The 27,589-nt window shown below is 37.9% G+C and overlaps 1 protein-coding gene across 2 annotated transcripts; it reads left to right on the forward strand.

The window, feature by feature from the left end:
• Positions 1–27,001, forward strand: LOC106906303 (carbohydrate sulfotransferase 11-like). Of its 2 annotated transcripts, none has more exons than XM_088006889.1 (4): positions 1–554; positions 21,252–21,328; positions 22,188–22,355; positions 23,112–27,001. In XM_088006889.1, exons 1-4 carry the CDS (start codon positions 8–10, stop codon positions 23,793–23,795), a joined length of 1,476 nt encoding a protein of 491 aa, XP_087863015.1. In that variant the 5' UTR covers positions 1–7; the 3' UTR covers positions 23,796–27,001. The 2 variants fall into 2 exon arrangements, with proteins under 2 accessions (XP_087863015.1, XP_087863016.1); XM_088006890.1 differs by having other exon boundaries at positions 22,191–22,355.
• The last annotated feature ends 588 nt before the right edge of the window (positions 27,002–27,589 follow it).

Consider the following 27,589-nt stretch of genomic DNA (forward strand, 5'->3'; position numbering starts at 1 on the left):
TGACGTCATGGCACAGTGCCCCCTCCATGTTTGGAGGAGAAGTTTGTGTTGCTTCGACAAACTTCAGACACCATACTGTAGATGCGCGGAACACAGCAGACCGTTAACTCTTTTTCTGCCCCCTATTTTCCGCTGGTATCAACTTTACATTATATTACATTTCGTACAAGTGAATTCTTTTGCTAGAAATAATAACGTTGGTTACAAATCCCGACCACGGCTCGCTCTTGGAGCTGAATTTTATGCGCCGTTCACGGACCTTCAATTACATATTGGTTCCGCTGGCCAACCGTCGCTGCTATGTTTTATTTCAGGTTTGTTTCCGGTAGTTAATACATGGAGACCGTCTGTTCCGTCGATTGCCTCGCATGTTCGCATCCTACGTCGGTCGGTTTTGTATGAACCATTGCGAGACAGCGACGTAGGGTTGGAGGCTCCGCGAGCGGAGCCAGACTTTATGATGGGGATGCCCAGGGGAGGACGTCTGTTCCTGGCGACGTGCCTCTGCTCGTTCTTCGTTCTTGTTCTTTACTTCCAGAGCATCACTAAACCAGGTATGCATATACACAGCCTTCTTGAACTTTCAGACATTATAGAGAAATATTTCTATTGAAAATGTTCTATTTTTTGTGACCAGGTCACAATGCTGTTTTTCTTTTTAAGTATAAAGCCCGTTTATAGTTATTTTTTTCCACCGTGTTCAGTCCTGGCAACTGAGGCAAACAGTTCATTGGGTCTGGTTGCATTGCAGTGTTATTGTAGGTTTGCTTTCTAAAAGCCAAGGATGGAACAACAACAACAAAACTAGAAACTGTACAGGAAATAAAAGATAATCTGAAAAAGTGTTTGTATTGACAGGCCACTTTATTAGGTGCACCTGTTCAACTGCTTAATAAATCCAGTAAGCTAGTTGTTTGTATCTGAAAGCCTTGTTAATGTCAAAGGTCAAAAGACGCGCGCGCGCGCACACACGCACACACACACACACACACACACACTAGTTTAAGGTGATAGAGAAGCAGTAGTAGCTGAATTAAGATCTCACTTGTTAAGATCTAGTTATGTAGAACCTTCAAGCCAGTTGGCTACAGTTGCAGCAGGCCACACACTTGGTGCGAAGAAAAGAGAAAAAGGTAAACCGGGATTGCAATTCTCACAGGTCTGCCAAGATGGGAAATAAACAGATTCCTATTTGGTCGAAATTCGGCATAAATCAGTGGCTAGTTTCTTGACCGGTTTTGTTTCCATAGCTTCCAACCTAGCATCATTTGAATGCAGCATACCTGATTTTATATTGTTTCTGACCATAACTGTCCTATTGTAAACACAGTGTACTTTATTTTGGATGACTATGTTCAAAAGAGCTTTAATAAGGTATGATGTATTTTTTTTAGTGTCAGTTTTGCTTGTATTTTTCATCAACAACAAATAGACACTTTAGTATAGGTGTAAAACAGATGGTTTGATTAAAGTGAATGAAATGATGTATGAATAGACCCACTGTGAAGACTGGAATGTTTTCAGAACCCCCTCTTCGTCCCTCCTGAAGACCCCCTGCATTCCACACGGCTGTATCCCCCTTTCCTCTTCATGCTCTTCTGTTTCTGTCTCCGACTGAACCCCCTTTCTGCAGAGCAAATGGCGGGTTGACAGTTTCTGCAGGTTTTTTAAAGGCAGGTTGCAAGTGGCTCTTTGGACCTTTTTCTATGGCCAATAGAAAAAGCCAATAGAAAAAGAAAAAGCCACTATTTAATTACTATTTCATTTGTAATTAAATAGAAATTTAATTACAAATTCTGGCTTAAGCAGTTTTTTCCATGTAAAAAACAATGAAAAGTGAATGAAAAGTTATTTCATTCACTTTATTAAGTGAATGAAATAGCTTTCATTCACTTAATGAAAGCTATTTGTAAGTATATTACTCTAAAAATACTTGTACTATTATTTTAGATATATTTTTCAGTTATTAAGTTGGAAACTGTTTTTTCCCCCCAATTTTAGCATCACATAGAAGGAAACGTATTCATCTTCTTTTTTGCAAAGGTTTTAAGGTTTCCTTTACTGTAAAATCTAAAAACAGAAATAAAATGTTCTTCTTTGAAATGACAACAAAGTTCCTGAAGTAGAAATTGATCAAAAAATGTAAGTTCTCTACACTGTAAAACAAAATCAACTCACTCACTTTGACTCAGTTTAGCTTTCTTGCTGCTTTGACTCAGTTAAGTTGTACCAACTTTAACTGCCAAGTTCAAAACACTTAATGAAAGCTATTTGTAAGTATATTAAATAAAAATAGTCATTAAGAGAAATGTTTAAAAAGTTGCCCCAACTTACTTAGTTAAGTTTTTACATTACTACGTCAATTTGACATAACTTAACATTTTACATTCTTATAATTTATTTCTAATTTAAGTCAACTTTGTAATGTTAATTTTTTACTTTAAAATGTTCATTCTTTGATTATAAATTATGCTAGTGAGTCTAAATGAGAGACACAGAGTTTTATGGACATTATTTTATTAAAGTCAGGAAAATGTTTAAAATTCATACAACAATAGCATGCTTTCTGTATCGGCTGAGGAGTAACAGTTGATGGCAGAGAAGCAATTGGCCGAAGAGAAAAACATTTTTTATTTAAATTTTTTTAAAGCATGCATGACAAAGAAACAAGAAAGTGAAAGGAGGAGGAGAGCAGTGGAGAAGTTGATCAGCAGGTTTCGTGTTGAGTGTCTTTCTACGTCAAATCGATTGGAAACTAAAATTTGATGTAAGAAAACAAAAAAACTCCACACCTGGCCGTTTCCCAAATCACTTTGGAACTGTCGTAAACCACCTTTTATTGCCAGACACCAAAACACTAACCACATACTGCTGACCCTACAAAAGGCACACTTACAGCACTCCCATTGACTTACCTCCACACGCTCCGGCCCTGACTGCCCGGCATGTTCGAACTCGTCTTTTTGCTAAGAAAACCACACGTGAAGCCGGTCTGAGCCACATTAGACGGCACTAGTTCACAGGATGTCAACAAAGCAAAGGCCTTTCTGTAATTATTGTTTATGCGCACAAAGTGAGGCCAAAACCAACCGGTCATGTCTTGTTCGGTTCAGTGTTGCTGTGGTGATTTGTACCTTTTTAATTTCTAGCATCAGTTGATACATTACTGACAAAAAGAGTCTGAATCCATGGCACTTACTGCCCTCCAAACAGTTCTTTGCGATACAGTTTGGAGTTTGCAAACTGTATCGCAGTTTAGAAGGGTTAGAACATTTTGAGGAATAGCCAAAGTGAGACAACACTTTTAGTTTGCCCTCTTCTTCGTGAACAACTAAAGAGAGGGCATAGGAAAGGTGGGGCTTACCTATCCCCCTCCTTTATTATTATTTTGCTGTAGTAATAATAATAATAATAATAATAATAATTATTATTATTATTATTACGCTGGATAATAAATTGTCCCAGAAGTTATGATAATGTTGTTTTAAGACCATTATTATGTTGTTACCATATAATGGTAACAACATAATAATGCAAGGACACTTTGTCAAAGACCAAAATACTTTAAATTCTAATGAACATTTAACACTGGAACTGGAAGACATTTTAAATATCCAGAATAAATAAATGAAACAACAGAACCATCATCCATCCATTATCCAACACACTTATCTCTTGTGGGCTTGCGAAGGGTGCTGGTGCCTGTCTCCAGCGGTCATTGGGCGAGAGGCGGGGTCACCTGGACAGTCAACCTCAGGGCAACAGAGAAACAAACAGGACAAACAACCAGGTGAGAGGCGGGGTCACCCTAAGGAGAATTTAGAGAGACCAGTCAACCTAAAAGTCATGTTTTGGGACTGTGGACAAAAACAAAGTTAATAATTATAAATTCTCTGTACAAAATTGACCTTCAAAAAGAATGATGACTTTTATCATCCAGGTTTTAGTAGAGAGAGAGAGAGAGAAAAGAACAAAAAACAGTAAATCATGAAAATGGAAATTATATTATTTCGTTTACGGTAATACCAGTGAATTTTTTTAGGTTGGGGAAAGCGGAGCAGTAGCAGGAACATGAATGCTAAAAACCAAAACACTAACATGCAGTTATTACTTCAGTGGAGATGTTGATGACCAATGGAACTGAAAATAAACGAAGTTCCTTTTCAAAAGGAAGATTTTCTTTCATAGTAAAACAAGATTTGTAGTTTTTGATATAATAACCAAAGGATAATTGTCCAATAAAAGCAATGCCTCAAACACAAAAACTATGAACAAAAATCTAGAAAAAGAACAACTAAGTCTGATGAAAAATATAACTAATACTACTAGCAATAATAATGATATAATTTTGCCTAACGGTTGTTGTTTTGGAATTAAATTAATTTGAGTTAGACAGAAGAGTTTGAAACAGCATACTTCATGTTTTAACCCTTGTGTTTACAAATGGGGTCCAACTGACCCCATATCACTTGTGTATCAGTTGCCTCAGTCCTCGAATGCACAAGGGTTAAGATTGGATATCTACAGACCTATTCAAAAAATTGGAATCTTATTGAGAAGTCAATTAATCACTGGAACTTTATTACATTATTTAAATTAATTACACAAAGATGAATGTTTGAAAGATGTCAATAAAAGCACTAGGACTGTTGTAAACGAATATTTTAGTAATCGAGTAATCTATCGATTATTCTTACGATTAATTGAGTAATCGGATAAAAAATAATTATAAAATGAAATATTGGTAAATCTGGCATAATACCGGTGTTACTATCAGATATCAATATCAGTCCAATTTTTCATATTTGAGCATCCCTAACAGTTGCTTTTTTGTAGTTTAGAAAACTAACCTGTAACAATAATAGCTCACTTTCTAAGTTAACCAGAAGAAAAGTTATAGAAAAATCTGAAATTATATTGAATTTAATAACAAAGAGGCAGGCTCACAAATATGCTTATAAAAAATGTCTACAATCCAGCTTTTAGTTTATGTATTCATCTTCAGTGAGTTTAATAGATTAATTAAACTCACCTTGCCACCTAACCTGTCACGCTTTGGGTTTGAAAATACGGGAAATGCCGCCTGGAGTGGGAGGAGAGGGCGAATGAACGAACGTAAGATGGGGTGGAGGGGAGGAAATAGACCAGCGGACTGACGAACCGTTAGACCGGGGGACGAACACGGGGGGAAGCAATACGGGATATTTACGACACCTTCACTGGTCACACTCAGAAACTCATCTACCAGCCATGTACGATGCGCTCCGCCACCCGTTTCTTCAGACCGGGATATGAAATTTATTGTGCGGTTCGTCGGTAAAGCTACATTTACACGGTAAGCATCAGCTACTCAGCCGCCCGCCCTGTTCAGGCTATCCGCTCACCTCAGCGCTCTTCCCGCCGTTTGCTTTCAACCAGCAGCCCTGGAGGAGAAATGCTGCCGTACTCCAGGCATTCCCCCAGTCATTTTAAGGATGCTTATTGGTTCCCCAAAAACGATAAAAAGTCGGGCATTATCATCAATCAATAAAATCCCCACGGGCCAATCTTGAAGATTGGACTTTATGCCGCTGAGACTTAGCTTTTGTCAACAACTCAGAGGCGGAAGTGAGAGCTCCGCGCAACGCAAATGAAGTCCCGGCCGGAACACGGTGCGCTAACTAATAAAACATAAATTAACGAAGCTTCGAGGCAGGTAAATTTTCCTCGAGGAATTTTAGTAATCGAGGTACTCGAATCATTCGAGGAATCGTTTCAGCCCTAAAAAGCACAATGAGTTCATTGTTAAAAATGACATAAAAGTGATATTTCAATAATAATAATAATATAATAATAATTATAATTGTACATGCTTAGAGTACACCTGTACACCTGATAATCCAGTAGTCTCGGTTCGATTGGGGACCAAAATTGCATGCGTTACATTTTCAGCTCCCGAGGTTCACTTTCACTCTGCACCATGTCAAACGATCCAAACCCTTTGAAAATCTTGTCCACCTTCTCGCCTGCGGTGGCACTGCACCAAAAACTACTTAGAAGGAAACAACACAAAAACCACAGAAACAAGAGCGCAACTTACTTTTGTTTGCTGGTTTGATGAAATATAAACAAAAATAGAGCAGCATCACATTTTAGCGGTAGGATTTCTATTTTGTCCTTTGTCCTTGCAAAGGATCTGATCTAGCTTTCCTGGAGGATTAGCAACACAGTCCCCACTTTAAAAGATGGTGGTGGTCAGTGGCGTTTCTTCCAATCCCAATAAGATAGATTTATGTCAAAGTGTAAAAACGTTCAGCGAGTTTTTCACAACTCTATATGCAAAACTCAAAAATGTAAGAACATTTTATTGTCCACCAAGGTGGCATTTTTTTCTCTTAGCTCTCCAACCATAAGGACACAAAAATATATACAGTCACAATAACAACAATTACGTAGAATAGAATAAAACATTTTTGCATGGCATATGAAAATGTTGTGATTTAGTTTGGTTAAGAATGATTATTGCACTTGGAATAAATTATGTAATTGCCAGATTGGCCCCATGTCACTTTCCTGATCTCAAAAGACGAAAAAGAGGATGAATGCTATCTGCTGCAATATTCCTTGCCGTCTTCCATGTTCTTTCTGCTAACAAATGAGACAGAGCTTTTGTGGTTTCACCACTATTGTACCTGCCATTGAAACATTTCGTAGAAAGTTTGATGGTTTGATGAAAAGTTAAAACACTCAACAACTGCCTTGTCTGCAAGCTCTAGCGATTGTCGACTAACCCCAAGACCACTAGGTCTTCTTAAAAAAAAAGAATTTTTAAGAAAAGGTATTGGAGTTTTTTAAGTACCACTCTAGTTTTGGTTTAGAGGGTGGGTGTTTTGTTTTAAGTTACCACAACTTTATTTTACTGGGCTCTTCATCTTAGAGAAGCCCAGACATTTTTCCTGCAGCTTAACAGTCCATTTTACAGACTAAATATTCCATGAAATCTGTTGGTCTGCAACTTCAGAGCCAGAAATTAGAATTGTGGGATCTTAAAGCACAGAAAGCCAGTACTTTAGGTACTGCAATTTAATCAAGAAGCATGGATCAGTGTTAACACTTTACAAGGAAAGGCTTCTGTATTATCATTTAGTCACCATCTTTCTGATCTGGAGCTAAAGCTTTAAAAGTTGAGTGATGCCTGGTTGGGAAATGAACAGCACCTCCTCAACACACCATCCACATTGGCAGAACGCTGGTGGATGAGAAGAGATGGAAACTAGCATTAACCTACATCCTCTACTTTTAGTCATTCTTCCAGATCGCTGTAAAAATCAATAGCACATTTTGATTTGAAGCTACGAGGACAGACAAAGGTCAAGTCTGTCCTCGCTACCAACTGACATTTTATCTGAGGCAGATAAGAAATCGCTTTCAGTAACGTTGCCCAACTGTTAAGAGAAACAGGAAAATGAGCAAAAGAAAAACGGTCCTGGCAGTTACTGGCTGAATCCTGTGGTTTGTGTTGCATCATTGTGCTGCTGTGGAGGAATTTCTAAAGAACTACAGCTCTGCTTCACTTTGACAATGTTTGTTGACGCTTCTTGCTTCTTCTGACTTGTTTTCTGGTGAATCAGTTGTCCCGACAGCCTGCTCAAACAGTTAACGGCTATAGAGACAAGATGCAGTTACCCCTTCAGTGACCTATTGGTATGCCAATTAGGGTGACTGTTTTAGTACTGGACAGGAAGCGCATTACTTATTTTTGTTCTACTTTCATTGTCTAACATCCTGCTGCAACACTCCAGTGACTTACAAGAAGAAAATACAACTCATGTCCAGCATGTGATTAGGAACTTCCAGTAATTCATATCACATGGATTTCTCTAGCGACATGTAGTTATTAAACAGCTGTAGTGTAAAACCATTGAGCAGCTATGCATTAAGAAGTTAGAGTAGTTATGGGCTTGTATCTCTGCCAACATTATGGTAAAGATGGTATCTGATTAAGACTACTTTTGTGGTCAGTTTCTTTTTATCTCCAGTTGCCTTTAATGCCTTTAATGTTAGGAGAAGATTACATAAGGATTAGTAATGCCAGTTTTAATTAGACTTGACAATTTTTAAGCAATCATTGCCCCTCAGACAGAGAAGAAATGCAAGCATTAGCTTGGTTCCTCCTTCACTTGTGAGAGCAGTTAAGCACTTTGGGGGAATGCTCTGGATTGAATGTAATTTGGTTTATGGGTGATAGATTTGTTTTACAGCTGGAACATATGACACAGCACAAGAGTAATGTTGTTGTCAGACAGTAGCAGAAATATCTTACAGTCAGTTGAGACAGTGACGGTAACCAGACATGGATAATGTCTTGTTGTACAGTCATTACCACAGGGTTCCTATGTAGTCTGGAAAAGTCTGGAATTGGATTTTAGTGTTTTCAAGGTGATACAGGAGTATTACTGATCTTCTTAAGTTCTTAGAAATCAGAATTGTATCTAGGGTTACAGCTAACAATTGTTTTAGTTATCGCTTATTCTGACAATTTATTAATCAGATAAAAAATGGCACATTTTTCAGATTGTTCAGTTAGCCACTTAGATCTTTTTAGACAATATTAGAAATACACAGCAAATCCAGGAGGCCCAGATTAACACTGTCAGATTTGATTTCATAGATTTGATTTGATTTCAGAGGTTTAAATAAAAGAATAAAAATTATATTGCCTAAAATGGCATTTAGTTTACACTTGATCATTTGTATCAAAGGATACATCTGCAGAAAAAAAAAGTACTTCTAGCATCAGCATGTGAAAAGCTCAGTACATTGTAGGAATCAGCTGGTGATCAATTTTTGGATTTTGGATGATTGGCTAATAATTGGATAATAGGAGGTGCTTAATAGAAGATTTATCCTTTTTTTACAGAAAAAAAAGCTAAAACCACAACACTTAAGGAGTCTTGGGTAGAATATATTTGCAGACAAAGTTTTTTTTAATCATAAATGCAAAATGTATATTTTTGGTGCAGTTTGGGCTTAATTACTGCACTAATGTTGTTCTCCTACCAAATCACCTTCTATATAGTCTGCATACTCCAGTTAACAATTACTCAGTTACTAAATTAGATTATGATTATTTCAGTAATTTATCCATCACAATTAATCCGATTAATTGTTTTCAGCCTTAATTGTAAAGTTAGCTTCTAGCGTTAGAACAGCTAGCATGTAGCATTATCATTTTGGAAAAGTACCTCAGGACAGCAAAGAAACAACAAAATTTTGAATTTAATTGACTAATTCTCAATACTTTATTGATTTAATTGACATTACCTAAAAGCTACAACTAAACTTAGGGGGTTTTATATTCTTGTCTTTTTATCTAAAAGAAAATAGCAATGAATAAATTCAATAGAATAATTTATTTTAACTGTTGTAATCAGTATCCTGTCTGACTTTCAATGGTGCAAAGACAAGTGGTTGCTTTTTAGTTTAGAAAGCAATAACATTATCTTAGACAATGGGAAAAGCTGTTTTTTTAATAAAACCTTATAATTGAGATGGAAATCTTCTAATTCATTTTGTTTTGCTTAGCTGCAAAGTTATTATCTGGATTCTGTTTTCTATAAACTCAAAGCAGAAACGTTAAACCTGTGGTTTCCTGTCATAAGTCCTATCGTTATCGCTAAATTATTGCGCATTGCATGTTGTCTTAATATCGTTCTGACCTTACAATAGTAGAGATAAAACACCCCGTTTTTTTTCCCCTCAGAGGTTCTCTTTTATGCGGTTTCCCTGACTCAGCAGTGCTGCAGCACAGCATCCTTTCAGTGTATGAATGAGTCGCTGTCGACAGGATCTGAGCTCATTAAAGAATAGTTGGGTAAAGTGTAGGAAGTTCTAAAAAATGGAAACATCAGAGGCTGCACGGGGAAAACAAATGCTACATTTCTACACATAAATGTGTTAAACAATATAAAAATGCAGCGTTATTAACTTTCATTCAACCTGTTCTTCATTGGTACCACTTTTATGTGGAGGAAAACTTACTTCTGTTCCTCTATCGACTTTGGAAAACCATAACTAATGGCCTGACCATAAAAGACAAGTTGCATCCAGACACGTTTCTAGGTGCTTGTCAGTTCCACAGTGGTTGGATCTGTTGTGGTTATTTCCTAACTGCTGGCACATCCATATCCACTGGATCCACCAAATCTGAACCTCATTTTAAAGAACAAGGTAACTGCCAGAGCTGGATGACTTGTAATGGTTGTTTTTGCCAGCTGCTCTTCCTGTTCTGGGCTTTGATTTTTCTTGCCAGTATGATATCAAAACAAGGTTCTCTACTTCTGAAGACATGTTATTCCTTCTGGCTATTATTTTACGATCTATTCAAGCATATGGGGGAAAACAAACCCGATACCATTTAGCCTGCTGCAGCTTGCACCATTTTAAATGAATAACTATGAAAACAATTTTTTTGTGCAGTATAAATAACATCAAAAACAGAAGCGTCAAGCTATCCTCGTATTGTAAACTTGAATCTAAACAGTTTGGTCGGGTCCGGCTATGACTGTATTTCTGAGTGTGTGTTCTCAAACTCATAAGGTTGTGGCCTCTTAGTCATAGCATAACCATTGTCACCCCTTATGCTGAAAGTTGTGATCTCCTGGACTTGAAACCACAAAATGATGATCATGGTGGATTAGAAGATGTCATTAAACTGGAGGTTTAAGCCATTAAGTTGCTGTAAATCAAGAAAAACTTGTAATCATGACTTATGTGAAATGAGAAGTTTGGTGCTACCACACTAATTGCCATTATGCTAAATTTACTATTATGTCAATTACGGCTGTTGTAAACGACTATTTTAGTAATCGAGTAATCTATCGATTATTCTTACGATTAATCGAGTAATCGGATAAAAAAAAGATACCAGTAAAATAAAACATTGGTAAGTCTAACATAACAGCAGTACTAGTATCGGATATTCGTTCGTTCTGAACCAGCCACCAGGCAGCAGCTCCGGGAGGGAAAAGTTCACACTTCCAAATGCAACTTGTATGTGATCTCCCGTGTGAACTGCAAACGACCTGAAAGTGTTCCACATGCGCAGTAGAGGGTGCAGTAACGTCACACATAGAACGTTCTCAGTATTTTTCCAACCACCATAAAAAAAAGAAGTGCTCATTGTTTGCAGAAGTAAACATGGATGCTAATGGTGGAGCATATCTTACGATGTTGAAGTTGTTGTCTGACCAGAGCCAGCACATTATCAACTTAATCCTCATTGTCAGCCATGTCTGTTGTTTTCCTTTCCGCTTGTGCATATCAGGGGACAGAATACTGACGTTTGTCGAGTATCAGTGAAGTTCAGGTTGGTTTGAACTACAAGGTTCATTTAAATTGTTCCAGAATGTGACCTGGCCATTCAGACTCAGGTCACATTTGAAAAGATTTGACACGTACTGGATTTAGAACCCCATTTGCAAGTGACCTAGGTCGCATTAAAAAAAAAAAAAAAAAAAAATCAGATCTGTGTTGTTCAGACTGTCATGAAAAGATCAGATACAGGTCACATTATGGCAAAAATATCTGATTTGGGTCAGTTCAGGCTGCAGTGTGAACATAGCTTAAGCATCACCTCTCTGTGTAAAATTGACTGAACGTCTTATCTTTGCTATTTGATGGTCATACTTTTCGCTCAAATGTGATTCCTGACTGTTTCATGCTTTTTTTTGGGTCTCCTGAATACCTTATAGGAGACTACATCGCTGCACTCCCTCGGTTTACGGTAAATGTATTTCTCGCTGTGTGATTGGTGAATGAAGCTGACTAGGTGATTATAGTAAACACCCACACACTCTGTTGGCTACGATGACTCGATGGACATGCCTATCATCCAAATTTTCCAATCTGCTCCTGAGAAACTGCCAATGTTTGACTGAAGTACTGGGCTCTGATAGCCCAGATTGCATGGGGAAGGATAGTTTTCACTGTGACTCTTATTTCATTGCAACAGCGATAGATAGAATCATCATTTATGAGGAGATATAAGTGGATAAAAAAATGAAATTTGAATGCCTAATTTGATTTGATAACTTACCAATTATCACCCCACTAAGACGTCAATGCCTCTCTGTTTTTCCATGAATCTTGGTACAGGTGGTCAGATATTGTTGTGTGGTTTCCAAGTTGTTAAGCTGCTGATATCTTTCGATATTCACATCACAAAGTGCATTTTTTTTAGGTGGGAATGGTTGATTTTTTTTTTTTCAACCATTTTTCACTGTTCACTATCTTCATCTACTGTGACTGAGTGTTGTTTTTTAGACCTCTGGAGTGTTTTATCTTTATTTTGATACCAGAACAATTCAAATGCACTGTGTAGTTCCTGAAATATAACACATTTTTGTCATTTTATAGCTGATTTCTCAAAAAGAGGCCTACGACTCATGGGTACTTCTTTTATTTAAATGGGGACTCACAGAAAATGTGGTTCCGAGGCTTTCTTATTTTTTTTTCTTAAAACTTTTACCATAGTAAAAGCTTTAATTTCTTTATAAGCTATTTTTTGTGGAAGCAAACAAGCAAATTTCTGTTCTGCATTTAAAACCTGACTTGCAACATGTATTCATATTGGTCTGCTTACTTTGTTGTGCAATCATTAAATAAATAAAAAACAAAACCTTGAAGGGAAGATGCAGTATCTGTCTCTGCCTTTTGCATTGTGAAAGAAAAACAGGAAGTGTGGTTGTAGAGCAGGATGGTTATACGTAGCCCTCCAGGGGACATGGGGAATTTTTTTTCTTTTGCGTTCCCTCGCAAAACTTTTGCGTTCCCTCGCAATAATCTACTGATTAGTTTATGTGGCATAATTGAATACTGTAAGCCTTTCTTACGGTGGCCGCTGTACTTTCTGCTTTAATACAAGCTTCTAAGGTTTTTCCATGGACTATTGAGTTATTATCGCGGAATAATCAGTCATCTGATTGTGTCTCTATTGTGTTCGTAGTCTGAATTGTTTAAAGGGCTGCTTTCAGTGCCGTTCCATCTGAGCCTTAACAGACATAAACATGCAGTAAATAAATCGATTTTCAATCAGTTTTTTGCACCAAAGCGTTAATAATAATAAACACGTTTTCACTGAGGCTCTGTAAGAGCAATATGAATGAAATAAGTAATTATTGATATGACAGGAGCAGCGGCTTTGACACCTGGTGGTGGGCGTGTCGATGTGGACGTGACTGTCATGAAGTATGAATGGGAAGGTGACGCTGCTGGCTCTGTGTGTGTGAGGAAGCGGGTGAGCTGGGTGGTCAGTCCTCGCAAAGTTTGGAGCAAAATAAAAATTAAATAAATCGATAATTGTGACAGAACAAAGAAGAGGTTTGGTGTTGATTGATACACGGACAGATGAGATTAACCCAGTTAACCCAGTGCGGCACTCTACCACCATTAGTTTGCTGTGTTTTATAATAATAAAACATGTTTATTATTATTAACACTTTGGTGCAAAAAACTGATTGAAAATCGATTTATTTACTGCATGTTTATGTCTGTTAAGGCTAAGATGGATCGGCATTGAAAGCAGCCCTTTAAACCATTCAGACACGAACACAATAGAGACACAATCAGATGACTTATTACCCCACGATAGTAACTTCATGGAAAAACCTTACATAAGCTTGTATTAAAGCAGAAAGTACGGCTTCCACCGTAAGAAAGGCTTATAGTATCAATTATGCCGCATAAACTGATCAGTAGGGCTCCGTATGGTTAAATGATGCTAAGCTTGGGAGCATTTAGCCTATAGCAAATGCACTGTGCACTCAAACATCTGTCAAATTTAATTTAACTTAATATGTAAAAGTCAGACATACTTTACAGAAAATCTCCATTGAAAACAGTGAATGACTTCCAAATTTTACCACCCTGACTGCTTCTTATTAAGTTGTGTTTATACAGCTGTATATAATGCTGCTGCTAACAGGCTAGGGCCCCACAAACCACTGGCAGGCTGTCTTTCCTCAGTGAAGCCATAATCCATCAAAGTGAAGTCTTTGAACGTTCCAGGGAAATTAGATTTGAAGCTGCTGATGTCTTTCACATCAGTGTAAACTGACTTTATTTCCCTTAAGATGGGGCTCTTTCAAACGACAAATGAACTGGTTTATGTTATGACTCAGGAGCAGAGTTGCTCATCTGTAAGAACTGTTCAGTTGATCAAATAGGAGGGGGAAAAAAACAGTGTTTGCTTGTGTTGTTCTAATTGGCGACATGAGACCAAATTTTGTTCAATTTGAAAATACTTTATTTTTCCTAAAGTGAAGTTAAATGTAACTAATATCCAACTTTCTTCAACGAATCGTTGCCGATGGTGTTGCTGTCAGTTTTAACCCTCATAAGTCGCAAGAGAGTCCATCTGCAAGTTTTTTACCCTCTGCGTGGTTCGGTGCGGTGTGTCACGCTTACACGTTTACAATTTTTTGTGGGTGTGTTTTTAGGAACTGGTAGGAAGGTTAGCAAAATGAAGATGGAGCCATTCAGGATAGAAATTTTTTACTTTTTTTTAATACAATTATTCCCTAAATAACTAGAAAGACTATCAAATGGAACGTCTGAATGGAAATTGGAGAAGCCATTGTCCATGGTAGACGCTACCTCCAGAAAGATGCTTACTAGATACAGACGTATCAGAGCTACTCCATTTTGCTGCCACCATGAGGTCTGGAACATCTGGAGGTTGTGAGTTTTTTAAACTTCAAGACCAGGTCTAACAAACAATAATCCAAACTGTAAACGGCTGCTGCTGTCCTGTCTCCCTGCTGGAACGGTTATTGGTGCCCCATTTTCTCCTTCAGACACTTCCAGTGTTTTTTCATGCTGAAATTAGCTTGTTGAAGCTGTCATTATATGGACATCCTTTCCAGTGCAGCTAAGTAAAAATGTCCATATTTACTCTACTGATGACTCATTTGTTTGCGATCTGTATCTCTGTTAAAGAGGAAATGCTTTATTTTCATTTTATTTGAAGAAAGGGGAAGTTAGTTTAGATTAGTTAAGTGCTGTATGTTTATCCTGATATGTACAAGGCTTAATGGAGCCCTTCTTGTCTCTGAATGAAGCAGCGTGACATCATATGATAGTCAGACTGTTGAACCAGGCGTCCAGTTTCCACATGTACCCCTTAAAAGCAGAGGGTTGGGGCAAGCGGTTAATAGGATTGAGGGCTCATCTGCAGGCAGTATTTTGTTACTTCCTTGCTGTGAAAGGAAGTGGTGGTTTTCTGGTGCATGTGACAAAACACATCAGACCGAAAGAGATGCGGTCTGTGATAATCACTATGTAGTAGTCTGTGTGCTTTTTACATTGACACACTCAAAATGCAGAAAAATACATACTAATTGAGTGGAATGTATACATTTGTATGAGTAAAAACTTGATTAACTCTTGTTTTTGTGGATTTGTTTGTAACTTTTGTTTTATGTTGCTGTCTGTCATTACCAGGTCTCCCTTAAAAAAGTCTAATTTTAAGGGAGACCTGGCAATAATAGGCAGCAGCATCATTTCAGTGATGACTACCTGGTTAAATCAAAGTTAAGTAAATAAATAAAAAAATCTGTCTGTATACATACGCAACAACTTTATTGTAATGAATGTTTGAGTCAGATCCTGTGTTGTGACTGAAATTTGTAGTCAGCTGCATTTCTGGTACTCAGCTAACTACATGCTTCGTTTTAAAATGGTAAAACAAATAGTTTGTATTTCCTCTCTGCCACACACTTTGCAGATTACGTTTTTCTGCTCCTGGTCTGAGTGTTTAACCCTCCCACAGTCCTAAACCCACATCCAGAGTTGTTTAAACCCCACAAGTTTTTTACTCTGTGCTCAGTCCAGCAGAGTGACAATGTGCACTTTTACAAATTTTTGTGTGTGTGTGCGTGCGTGCGTGTGTGTGTGATTTCGGAAAGACCGTCACACTCTTATCTTGCCAAATGGTGCTTCCTCCCTGTCCAACTGTGACATTTGCCATGCTTCTCCTGAGCATCACGCTAAGATGGCAGAAGGGTTAAGAAACAAGGTCCATTGAATCCAGAGAACTTTACCCCGAATGCGTCCTGGTTGGGGTCGCACCTATCTCGCATGTGCTTTTACCCCCACTTCCCCCCTGTCTGACTGTGACATCGTCGCAGTCTTCCTGAGCGTTGCGCTAAGACCATGGGACGTTAAATCCAAACCAGGTCCAGATAATTTAAGTTTTTGCACCTGTCTTTTAATGACCTCTTCCCTTGCGTTCTCAGCTAAGTTGCTTCCTGCTTGCTCTGTTTTGATATCGGAATCAACAAGCATTACTGCGGTTAGTCAGTAGAGATTTTTTACCGTAGGTCAAATTTATATTGCTTCTACCATTACCGTATATATTTTGCATTCCTAATAGCTAACAACATCATTAAATCATTAATTGAATGTACAAAGAAGTCACTAAATGTTTATTCAGATGTTTATATAATTTATTTAAGACCATTCATGCCATTAAAGCTGCAATATGTAACTTTCATAAAAAAATATGGTTTTTACATATTTGCTAAAACTGTCACCATGTCATGACAGTATGTTAAGGGACAGATAATCTGCTAACAGATCGAGCTCCTCCACAGCCATTTGAAGAAATGCACTGCTCCTGGCAAAAAATAATTAGAGCCTGAAGGAGGGTCTTAGTGCTGTCAATCACACTCATGAATGTGTTACTAAATGTGCAAATGGCAGAGAAACAAGTCATTGTTACATGTTCATCATTGTAACTAGCCATTCATGACAGACTCTGCTGACGGGCAGTGGGAGAAGGCAGAGGAGCTTGATTTGTTTTCTTTCTTTCCACAGATTATCTGCCTCATATTATACTTTCATAACACAGTGTAAAAAAATTGACATACTACAGCTTTAAATCATTAGAATGATTAATTAGTCAGTAATTAAATTTCTGTTAAATGTTTCATGGTACATTTACTTAACAATGTAATGATGTAGTTATTTAATTCTGACCCTTTTGGGCCTCTGTACTGTGCAGCCTTGTGATTCGTTCATATTAAATAAGGATTTTCTGATGTTTTAAGCTGGAATGTATTTATTGTTTTGTTCATTTTCACCTCCACAATGTCTAATGTAAAGCCTTACTGTCCTTTACTTCATCACTGTTCATAAAATATGTTAAGTATTGATTTATAGCCCTGGGCAATTAAGATTTATTACATAATAAATCTTAAAGATCACTTTTGTGATCTTTAAGAGATCACAAAAGTAAAGTTTTGTCATAAAACAAAAGTTGTTTACTTTGGCATATTCTGCTTAACAAGTATGCTCTTATTGTGACCACTGATGAGCTCTTCCACCTCATTCTAATGATGAAACCCACATCCTTCATGTTGTTTTGTTCTGAAAAGTCAGCGCAAAATGGCAGAAAGAAGAGAGGAGAAGCAGCAGATCAGAAACACATTGTTACACGGCTAATCTATTCGATCACCTGAGGTTTGAACTTAGTGGTCTGTGAGCAGCTAATACAGGAACTGACAGGAAAATATGAAATGTATTTAGCTTTGTTTCTTTCTGTTCAGTTGAAATAATTTTCCCATATTCATTGTTTTGACCGTTAGTAGTTCTTGTTTTATTTGTTAGTTTGCAGCTTAGTATTTTATTGTTTTTTATTTTATTTTTGAAGAGCACTAAATTGCTGATTTTATTTATTTCATTTGTACTTTTGAGTAAATAAATTGCCGGTGATGTTAGAAAAAAAAAAAAAAAACAGTTCAGGAACTTTGTACAAGTCAATATTGATCAAAATAAGTGATTATATACATTTTTAACCCAATAGCAAACCCAAGAGATTCCACTCATTGCTTTACATTTTTAAAACTTTACTCAAAGATTTGAGCTCTTATGCAAAGTCTTAATATGGAGGTATCATTCAGTGGTACCTGATTAATATCTAATGCTCTGTCCATTCAGGGGTTTCTTTCAGCAATCTTCCTTGCGTCCACTCATGTCAGTAGTTTTCAGTAGATTTTACTCAGTATTTTGGTTTCATTCAATTCCTTTAAGTTAACCCTTGTATGTAGAAATGGGGTTCAACCGACCCCACACACATAAAACTTATATCATTTGCCATAGTCCTCTACATTTGCCTCAGTCCTCGCACACACAAGGGTTAAAAATACCATATTTTTAACTATTTAAAAAAAAAAAAAAACTTTATTTTTTAATTGAATTAAAAAAATAAATATCGGAAAATTAATTGTGATAACCTATACCATCCAAGTATCTTCCTCTGTAAATCTGCCCGGCAGAGAGAGGGAGAGAGACGTTGGAGTTGGGGATATGATGCTTGCCCAGTATGACTGATGCATCCATGAACCTCCTTTTCAACTCATTTTGTTCAAGTATGCTAGTTCAACTATTAGTTGAGCTTTTGAGAATGCAGTCTGCCTTTTATTTTAAAAAGTTGAAATTAAAATAAATAAATGACAATGCATCTCAAATAATTAACAGTCTCAGTTCATATTCTGTGATCATGTATTTAGGTATTTATGCAAGCAGAGCCTCTGACCTACTTTCTGGCGTCCTGAAGAAGGGTCCTGAGTTTGTCCGAGGATTATTTGATGCCTGATTGGTTGTGTGTGTAACCTGGATCTGTCCGTCTGATAAAGCAACTGTGAAACATGAATGTCTCTGCAAGAATAAAGATGTGTACAAAATATTGTTTCCAAACATTCAAAAGCTTCCATTAAAAACTTCTAAAGCTCAGAATAGTTTGGCAGCAGCGTGATGACTGTCTATTTGTGTTTTGTGAAGGTATGTTAAACACTGCTGTTAAGGAAATTGAGGATTTTGATCTCGATCAGAGTGCAGAAGCAGAGCGCTCTACAGTAGACCTGCTGCACATTTTGCTGCGTCACCGTTAGCGCTGTTCTTCCGCTTGTTTGGATTTTTTCTTCCTCTAACTTAAGGGAAGCAATCATGATTTACATCTTGAGTTTAAGCTGCAAATCATGTACTGCAGTACGGGCTTCTATTATCACAGGAATTCCAGTTTAAAATGATAACCTAATACAAGTGTGTGCCTTCTGACAGCAGTGAAACGAGCATGCCTTTAGAATGCAGTAAAGTCAGCAGGGAGCACAGCATGTGAGCCCCAGCTGGATTTTATACTTGTGTAATATACACAGCGTTTTTATTGCTTATATTGTTTCAGCATGAATATGTGGAGTTTTCATCATAAAAAAATAGTTCCCTTCACGCTGCTGTGCCCTGAAGTTACCCTCACCCCCTACCTCTCTTTGCCTTTTCCTCATGTGTTTTTGTTCGATATCATTAGCATTGTAACAAATCTCTTTTCTTACTAGAAGTGCATTTTGATCTTTAATGGTGTTTTCACACCTTTTAGTATATTGGACTCGGTTTGATTGGACCAAAACTGCAACATTTGTTACATTTTCAGCTGGTGTGACTGACTTTCACACTGCATTGTGTCAAATGATCTAAACTCTTTGAAAACTGTGGTGGTGCTCCACCAAGAACCACCGAACCAATGGAAACGACACAGAGCGCAACCTCCTCCTTCACAAAATGTAAATAAAAATGGAGTGGCGTGAGGCTTTAGTGGTTCTAGGAATTTACTTTTGTAATTGGTAAAAGATCACAAGTCATTTATTTTAGTGCATCACTAAGTATGCGTCTGCGGTCGTTAAAATGTCTGCACGTGTCCGGCAGACGACCACACTGAGTCCGTCTTGGAGTATTTGCGGTATTTCTGAGAAGTGAAGTACACCTGAGTCTGTTGGAGGCAAAATTAAATTGCACCTGCTCATATTACACAGCAAGTTTTTACTAAGTAGCCAAAGAGTTAGGTAATGTCAGAAATCTTTCTCAGCTAGGCGGTGAGAGGTTGACCAGCTAACCTCATGAAAAGTTAACCTCACATGGTAACCTCACATGAGTGCCATGCATCCCCCAGAATGCCATGTGATTCTGGAGCGGAGTTCAATGAATTGATCAAAATTCTCTCAGACATATTTTCTTTTGATAACAATATCAATATCTGTCTATTGCAGTATATATTATTATTATTTTATCACCCAGCCCTACTACAGTGACATCTTTGCACAGATAAACTCCAATGCCTCTAGAAATCTGTGCGTGATTAACCCCTAATGGACTGGTGTAGCTAATTAGCATCATTCCTCTTTGGTTGTCAGTACAGTGTAGGCCAGTGGTGCCCACAGTGGGTCATGGAGGGCCGGCATCCTGCATGTTCTAGTTCTCTCCCTCCTGGTCGTAACAACCTTCTCAGCAGGTCAATGTTCTCTTAGGCCTTCTAATGAGCCATCATTTGATCCAGGTGTGTTAAACCAGGGAGAGAACTAAAGCATGCAGGATGCCGGCCCTCCAGGACCCACTTTAGACATCAGTGGTGTAGGTGCTATATACTAAAAATATTGGTTGATACAAATACCTCTCATTCTAAGGATACTATTAGAAGTGATTTGATACCTGTTTAGTTGTCCAGGTGTAACTCAGAGGTGTGCAATTGGCAGAATGCAGGAAATTTTGAATATAACCTCAATAAATAATCTTAATCCTGAACTAGGTTGTGCAAAAAAAAAAAAAGTGTTCAGGCTTACTAATGTCTTCTACATGTGATATATTAAAAAAGACAGCGTCTGACCAAAATTCAAAATATTAAGTTCAAAATTGAGTTTTTGTTTGACATGAATTGAAATGTTCTCTGTTCTTGCCCTTTACTTTTCAGAACTTCCTGTTTTCTGCAGTAGCTGTAAGAGCAGCTCTGTAAACAAAAGTCTCATCTATTGTTGGGTAAAAAGGTTGGGCAAGTGACTGTTAGACAGAAGAAGTCAGAGCGCTGTTTTTTTAAAAGGCAAAGTTTGTTGGGAACAATATGTTCCTATGGATTGTTTAAAGGAAGTAGGGAGGATTTCCCCTGTGAATAAATCAGAGCAGTAGAGTGGTGGGAAGTTGGCTTGGAATGAACTGGAAAAATATGACGCAGTGTAAAATGATTTAGTATTTTTCACAAGCTCTTAGGGTACCTATTAAGATGAACACATTACTCTGTCAATAAACCACTCTTAAAAATTTTCAAGAAAAATGACTGGGGTGTTAAAATCATGCTGATAGATTCATTAGAACAGATATTTTCTAAATATTTTATTCAAAAGCTTTCCTTATATAAGTTGTTCATGAATCACTTTCTTGTTGTTCTATAGAACCGGCTTTGAAGACTGGAAGCAGACCTGGGAAAAGTAGAAGAAGTCCTTTACAGACCCTTTACAAAGGAGACCAGGTGACAACAAATATACACCTTTCTCTGAATTTATCATGAATGCAGCAACCTCAAAACAATGACAGCTGCATCTCCAAAAGTGTTGACATAGTCAGAAAGTTGCCTCAGTTTTGGACAAATCTTGAAATTGACTTATTTAATATTACTTAAAACGACCAACCAGGAGCAAGTTGCATAGCTAACGTGTACAGCATGCATTACAACTCTGTAAAAAAAAAAAAAATAATAGTCTTTATTGTCATTACAAAAGCTGTGTAATGACAAAGCAAACTGCTAAGTGATATTTATAACAGAAAGTGTGTGATTCTCACACATACTTTAGCAAGGTATTAATGTTTTAACAATTATACATCCTTTATATAGAGCAAAAAGCCCCTAGCACATGCAGCCAACCAGGTCTTCCATATGGTTCTCCTAAAATTTCTGGACAAGACAAAAAAATAAATAAGTATTTTGTGGCTGAAATTCCAGCTGGAACTGCTGCTGCTTCTAAACCTTATTGTTTTTAGCATTTTTTTGCAATTAAAGTCAGAGATTTTTTAGATATATTTGCAAATAATTTTGCTATAGTTTTTCCTCATGAAACCTCCAAAATCTACATATAGAAGAAAAGAAATAGCAAGCATATTGGAGAAAAATTAAGTCAGCGCAAGTCAAAAATTAAGTCAAAAATTTGATTAGTAACAGGAATATGCAGTTCTGTCTTTCACTAATGAAAATGATAACGACAGAAAAAAATCTATTTCTATCAGTGAAGTGTTAAACAACCAGGCCTTGATAGATACTGTTCGTCCCATTGTTTTTGTTTACAAGGCTGTTTTTGATCCTCCTCTCACTCGACCTGCTTCATCTTCATCAGAAGCAGCTGAAGCTGTCAGCAGCTCAGAAGTCCCTCCAAGGCCGCAGGAAGGTGTTGGACCAGGCATGTCTGAGCCACACGAAGAAGCGCCGGGTGCTTTCGCCAGAGGATCTCAAACACCTCATTGTGGACGACAAACACGGCCTTATTTACTGCTACGTACCCAAGGTTGGTTTCTGTAGCATAAATCCCACGTTTGTGGGGTTGGAGAGAGTTGATAATCAAGGACCAAAAAGGCTTGAATTGCTTTCTACTTCTTTTTTCTTTTGCTGTCATAATTCATAAGAAATAATAACAAGAATTATGTTCTTCTTAAACTGTAGCTATTAGCACAACAGTAACTTCCTTTATCTTCAGTTTCTGTTCATTAGATGCTGAATGGAACAGTTTTTAAAAATTTAATTGAATACTGAGTGGAAGAAGCACAGTGAGTCTTCAACTTGAAGAGAAAGTAAGGATGAGTGAAACCAAGCAACACCCAAATATTTTCACACCCCTATAATCTCTTCAAAACTTCTGTATCTCATTGGAGATTTTATTTGATAAACTACATCGCATTTGTTGCGGTTGTGTTTACCCAGAATGCCCTGTAATAGAGTCCGCTTCCTGCTTTTGGAGTGGTCTCCGGTTCACTTGCTGCTGATATGCATTTGAACTGCATCAGAGTTCACTTTAGCCGAACCCAGAACTAGGTTTTTAGACAGAACAGAGTTTGCTGTTTTGTTCCGCATCAGAGTTCGATTGCACATTCACTCCTCCCCAAACAAACTGAAGTTTCTAGACAAACAAACTAGAGTTTGATAAAGTGGACTGAACAGGGCTGGTGTGAATGCTCCCTTAGAAGTCTCTAGAACTTTAAAACAGCCTAACTAAAGAGGGTTGATTGCATCTCACTGCTCTTTGTCTCTGTTGTATGACCTCCAGGTAGCCTGCACCAACTGGAAGCGTGTGCTGATGGTCCTCTCCAGTAATGGCCGTTACTCCGACCCTCTCGCCATCCCTGCTAATGAGGCCCATGTGGCAGGTAACCTGCGCACGCTCTCTGAATTCTCCGTGACGGAGATAAACCAGCGCCTCCGCAGCTACCTCAAGTTCATTTTTGTGCGGGAACCCTTCGAGCGCCTCGTTTCAGCCTACCGCAACAAGTTCACACGTAGTTACAACACCGCCTTCCACAAGCGCTACGGAACCAAGATCATCCGCCGGCACCGGGCCAACCCTCAACCAGAAGCCCTGGAGAAAGGAAACGACGTCTCCTTCCGAGAGTTCATCCAGTATCTGGTGGACCCCCGGACACAGCGAGAGGAGCCTTTCAACGAGCACTGGGAGCGGGTGCACTCCCTCTGCCACCCCTGTCTGATCCACTACGACGTGGTGGGGAAGTATGAAACTCTGGAACCTGACGCTCAGGCCGTGCTAAGGCTAGCAGGGGTGGAGGGTAAAGTTCAGTTCCCAACGTCTAGCAAGAGCACCAGGACTGACGGCAACATGGCAGCACGGTTCTTTAAGCACATCAGCCCCTATTATCAGAAGAAACTGTTCAATCTCTACCGCATGGACTTCTTACTCTTTAACTACACCACACCGGAGTATCTGAGGACTCGATGACTAACAGAGACGAGAGGATCCCACGTTCCATCCACACTTTAGAGCGATGATTAGTTTGCACGTTTCGGTTTCTGTTGAAATGACTGATTCCTACAGAGCCCCTAAAGGGACATGGAAGAAATAAAGAAACATTCTCATGTGCACAAGATACTATCTGGTGCATATGAGAAAGTTTGTGTTTTTATTTTTCTTCAGTGTCCCCTGAGGGGCTCCGTAGATTCCTATCTGTTGGGGGAAACAAACTCCAATCTCTCAGACAGACAGTTTCCAGACTGATGTAGGTGAATCACGAACTCTTACAAAGAGGTTATTTTTTTGTGACCGTTTGATATTACTCCAGTTGTCGTTGAGCCGGTGAAAAGGGCCTCACCAGCGTTCCTGCTGTGCCCACTACAGTGATAATCCTCTTGTAGCTTTCCTCTTTTAGGAGAATCAATGAGCCATGAATGAAAGCCGATGTTTTCCAGAGGAGCCGGTTCTCCTCTTTTGCTGGTGATTGTGCTGACTGTGAAGTTTTCCTCGGATTGTTTCCGAGCTGTTATGGAAAGCCTTAATTTATGTACGTATGTCAGCACAGAGTATTTATTGTCGTATGAAGCGAGGTGTGAAAATAATTTAAATGAAATGACAAGAGGGTTTTTTTTTTTTTTTTTACCAAGTGTTAGAGTTCAGATTAAGAAAATGTTTTGGGTATCTGGTAGTCTTCTTCAGTTCAGTGAAATTCTCTTCTCAGCATCTTTCCCTGCCCGTATTTAGCTCCGGGACTCTGGGGCTGAACAAACAAGCACATAGCTGTGGTCATGGCGGGGTCCGGCCCAGTGCTCCCCCGGTCAGAGCCGCCCTTGTTAGAGACAGCATTGGCAGACGAAGGGTTAAATCCACCTACAGCTCTCTGCACTGCAGCGCCTTGTTTCAGCAAAAACGCCTTGGAATTTCTGGAGGAATAATTTGGAGCTTACTATAGGAAAACAGCTTCTTAATGGGCTTTACTGTCTTCTGCACCCAAAAGAGGAAACTTTGACACATTTGTGGCTTTTTCTGGATCTGTAAGTTGGATTTTACTGCACATTAAAAAAGAAAAGAGTCCAAGTGTTTAACAAGTACAGTCATCTGTCATTGAGTTGCATTGTGGGTAGTGTAGGCCCAAAGAATCTGGAGATTTTTGTTCTTTCTTACTTCAGCTGCTGAACCTCAACTTTAACTTTAAGAAAAGTGTTATTTTTGTATGATTTGTTTTGGGAAACAATTAAAGAACTGAAAGGTCCAGTGTGCAGGATGATGCTCTGTCTGTCCACAAGTGCAGGAAGTTAAAAATGTTAAAACATTTCAGTTTTTCTGTTCTATTACAGCAACAGATAGATGTTAAGAGGAAGTGAAATATCAGCGTTGCTATCATTGTTGTTCTATTGCTGCTTTTAGAACCAGTTCCTGACAGAGAACCATCTTGATGCAAACGCCCCTTAAAACTGCTGTTAACTTTCTGTAGACAGTCCCTCCAGGATTTTGCAATTTTTGGGGGTGTGGGGGGTTTGCAATCACTCACTGATTTTGTAGCTGTACTTAAGAAATATTTGCAGATTCCTTCCAAAATGTAACTATAGAAAAAAAAAACACAGTTTTGTTCTTTGCATAAATAGCTTATTTTTTGTTACTCGCCACATCGATCACCATCTGACTTCAGTAAGGCTGAGCAGTGTTGTAGAAGTAAGAAATACTGCCACCTGCAGGTGGGAGTTAGCATCACTTAAACCCAATGTTTTTGACCATTTTTACAAAAAAAAAAAAAAAAATTGCATAAACTCACATTTATGCATTGGTGTCATTAACAGCCAATTTCAATGCAGCAGGTTTGCTTTTGAGTAAAATTCATAGGATAGAGGTGAAAAAAATCAAACAGCCTGGTTATATAAAGACAAATAATTGCTGTTGCTGCCAACATTTTTAATTGTAAGAAGATTTTACTTTGCCTGATAATTTTGACAAATTATAAATAGAAAGCCTCCATCTTGTTTGTGAAAGTCAGTCGACAGTGTCTGTTCTCATTATTGCCCCACATTGATATTAAAACAAACAGCAAATAATTAAGTTTATAAATGTCAGTGTTTTTGTTGTCGGGTCTTAAATTAGACAAAATAAAAGTAAATTTCCTCTGTAGTATGAGGAGCTGTTTCATTCAAAATTAAACAATTAATGAACAATTAATAAGTACTTCATCAAAGAAATAAATGTCTTCATGGAGCAAAAACACAATTTTTTTAAAGAATACATATTTTTAATGGGGAGCTTTTTTGTCAATCGCAGTTTTATTTATTTCATAATTGTGTTTTATTCTGTGATACTTTATGTGAAGTCACTGTGAACAGAGAAAACTTCACCTCCTAATTTGAAAATACGAGCAATTGATAAAAAGAGGCTGAAATAAAAGTCCAGGAAATACATTAAGTAGCTTTATAAAATAAAACCATCACAAAAAACCCGCTATGATAAATAAGTAAAACCCAAAATTCATATATCTTGAAATAAATACACACATAATAATAAAATAAGCTACCTATTAACAAAATTAATGATATTTAGCTAATGGAATATTTATTAATGATTTAATAACAGTATTTATTTATTTAATTTTGAATGAAACAGCTCTCCATAAACTACCAAATTGCAATCATTTGTATTAAAAAAATGTCAGTGACTGTAGCATGGCAACGGTCCAATCAACACACAGCCGACATCCCATAATGTCAACCATGACATACTGACAGTATTTCAGTTAAACTCGGCAAATAAAATGTCTCACTCAGATTCAAACAGACTCAGCCGGGTGTTTAAATGTCTTCTGGTGTGTTTGTGTTGTTTTTATATTCTATTAAAATGTTCTGTGATGCACATTGTGAGGTTTGGTTATCATAAGACTTGAAAAGTCTGAAATTTACACAACTTGGAGGAGGCAGACCTGAATGTGTTAAGCAGGGGTGTCAAACTCAATTTCACCGAGGGCCACTTCAGCATATTGGCCACCCTCAACGGGCCACATTGACGGTACAAATCAGGAGTGCATCCCTGCTAAAACACCCCAGACAAAAGGTTGACTTCCCTCATTCAGTTCTGTAGAGGCTTATCAATGGTCCAGGTGTGTTAGAGAAGGAACCATCTAAAGTTGCAGATGGTAGCTCTGGAAAACTAGACTTGGGCAGCCCTAGCATAAATGTATAAAATACAATGTTAAAAATAAATTAAACATCTCATATAGTTGAATAACTGATTTTATGTATTGAAGTTTTAAATATTACATTTGAGTTTCCATGGATGTAAAATTACTGCTCAGTTTAAAAATTACAATATTTAAATCAGTGTTTAAAGGTAAGCAAACAAATAATAAAAACAAGTCACATGGGCAGACATTATAGACTTTACGCAAAGATTTAGTCTCAGAGGCAACTGAAATCAAATAATTAAAAAAATCATTTCTGAATATCATCTCATGGTCTCTGAACTAAATGCGTCTTTCTGACCGGGAGCTCAGCGTGTTGAAGATTATGGACCGGACGCTTTGGAGCGTCTGGTTAGGAAGCGCATTACAAACCTTTGGTTGAAATGGCGCGTTAAATTCAAGTCTCCATTACAGAGAAAACTAAAGAGAATGCAACGTTGAGGATCCATTTGAGGAGCCGGTACTTTATCTTGAGGAAATAAATGACGATGCAAAAGTTAATTAGACTGTAACATGCGCAGTCCGCTGCTCAACCACTGCGGACGCGGCGGATTTTTCTGCAGACCGGGAACCAGGAGGAAGT

This window comes from Poecilia mexicana, unplaced genomic scaffold, assembly GCF_051168715.1.
Source record: "Poecilia mexicana isolate PSO_F unplaced genomic scaffold, ASM5116871v1 scaffold_7, whole genome shotgun sequence".
NCBI classification, from domain to species: domain Eukaryota; kingdom Metazoa; phylum Chordata; class Actinopteri; order Cyprinodontiformes; family Poeciliidae; genus Poecilia; species Poecilia mexicana.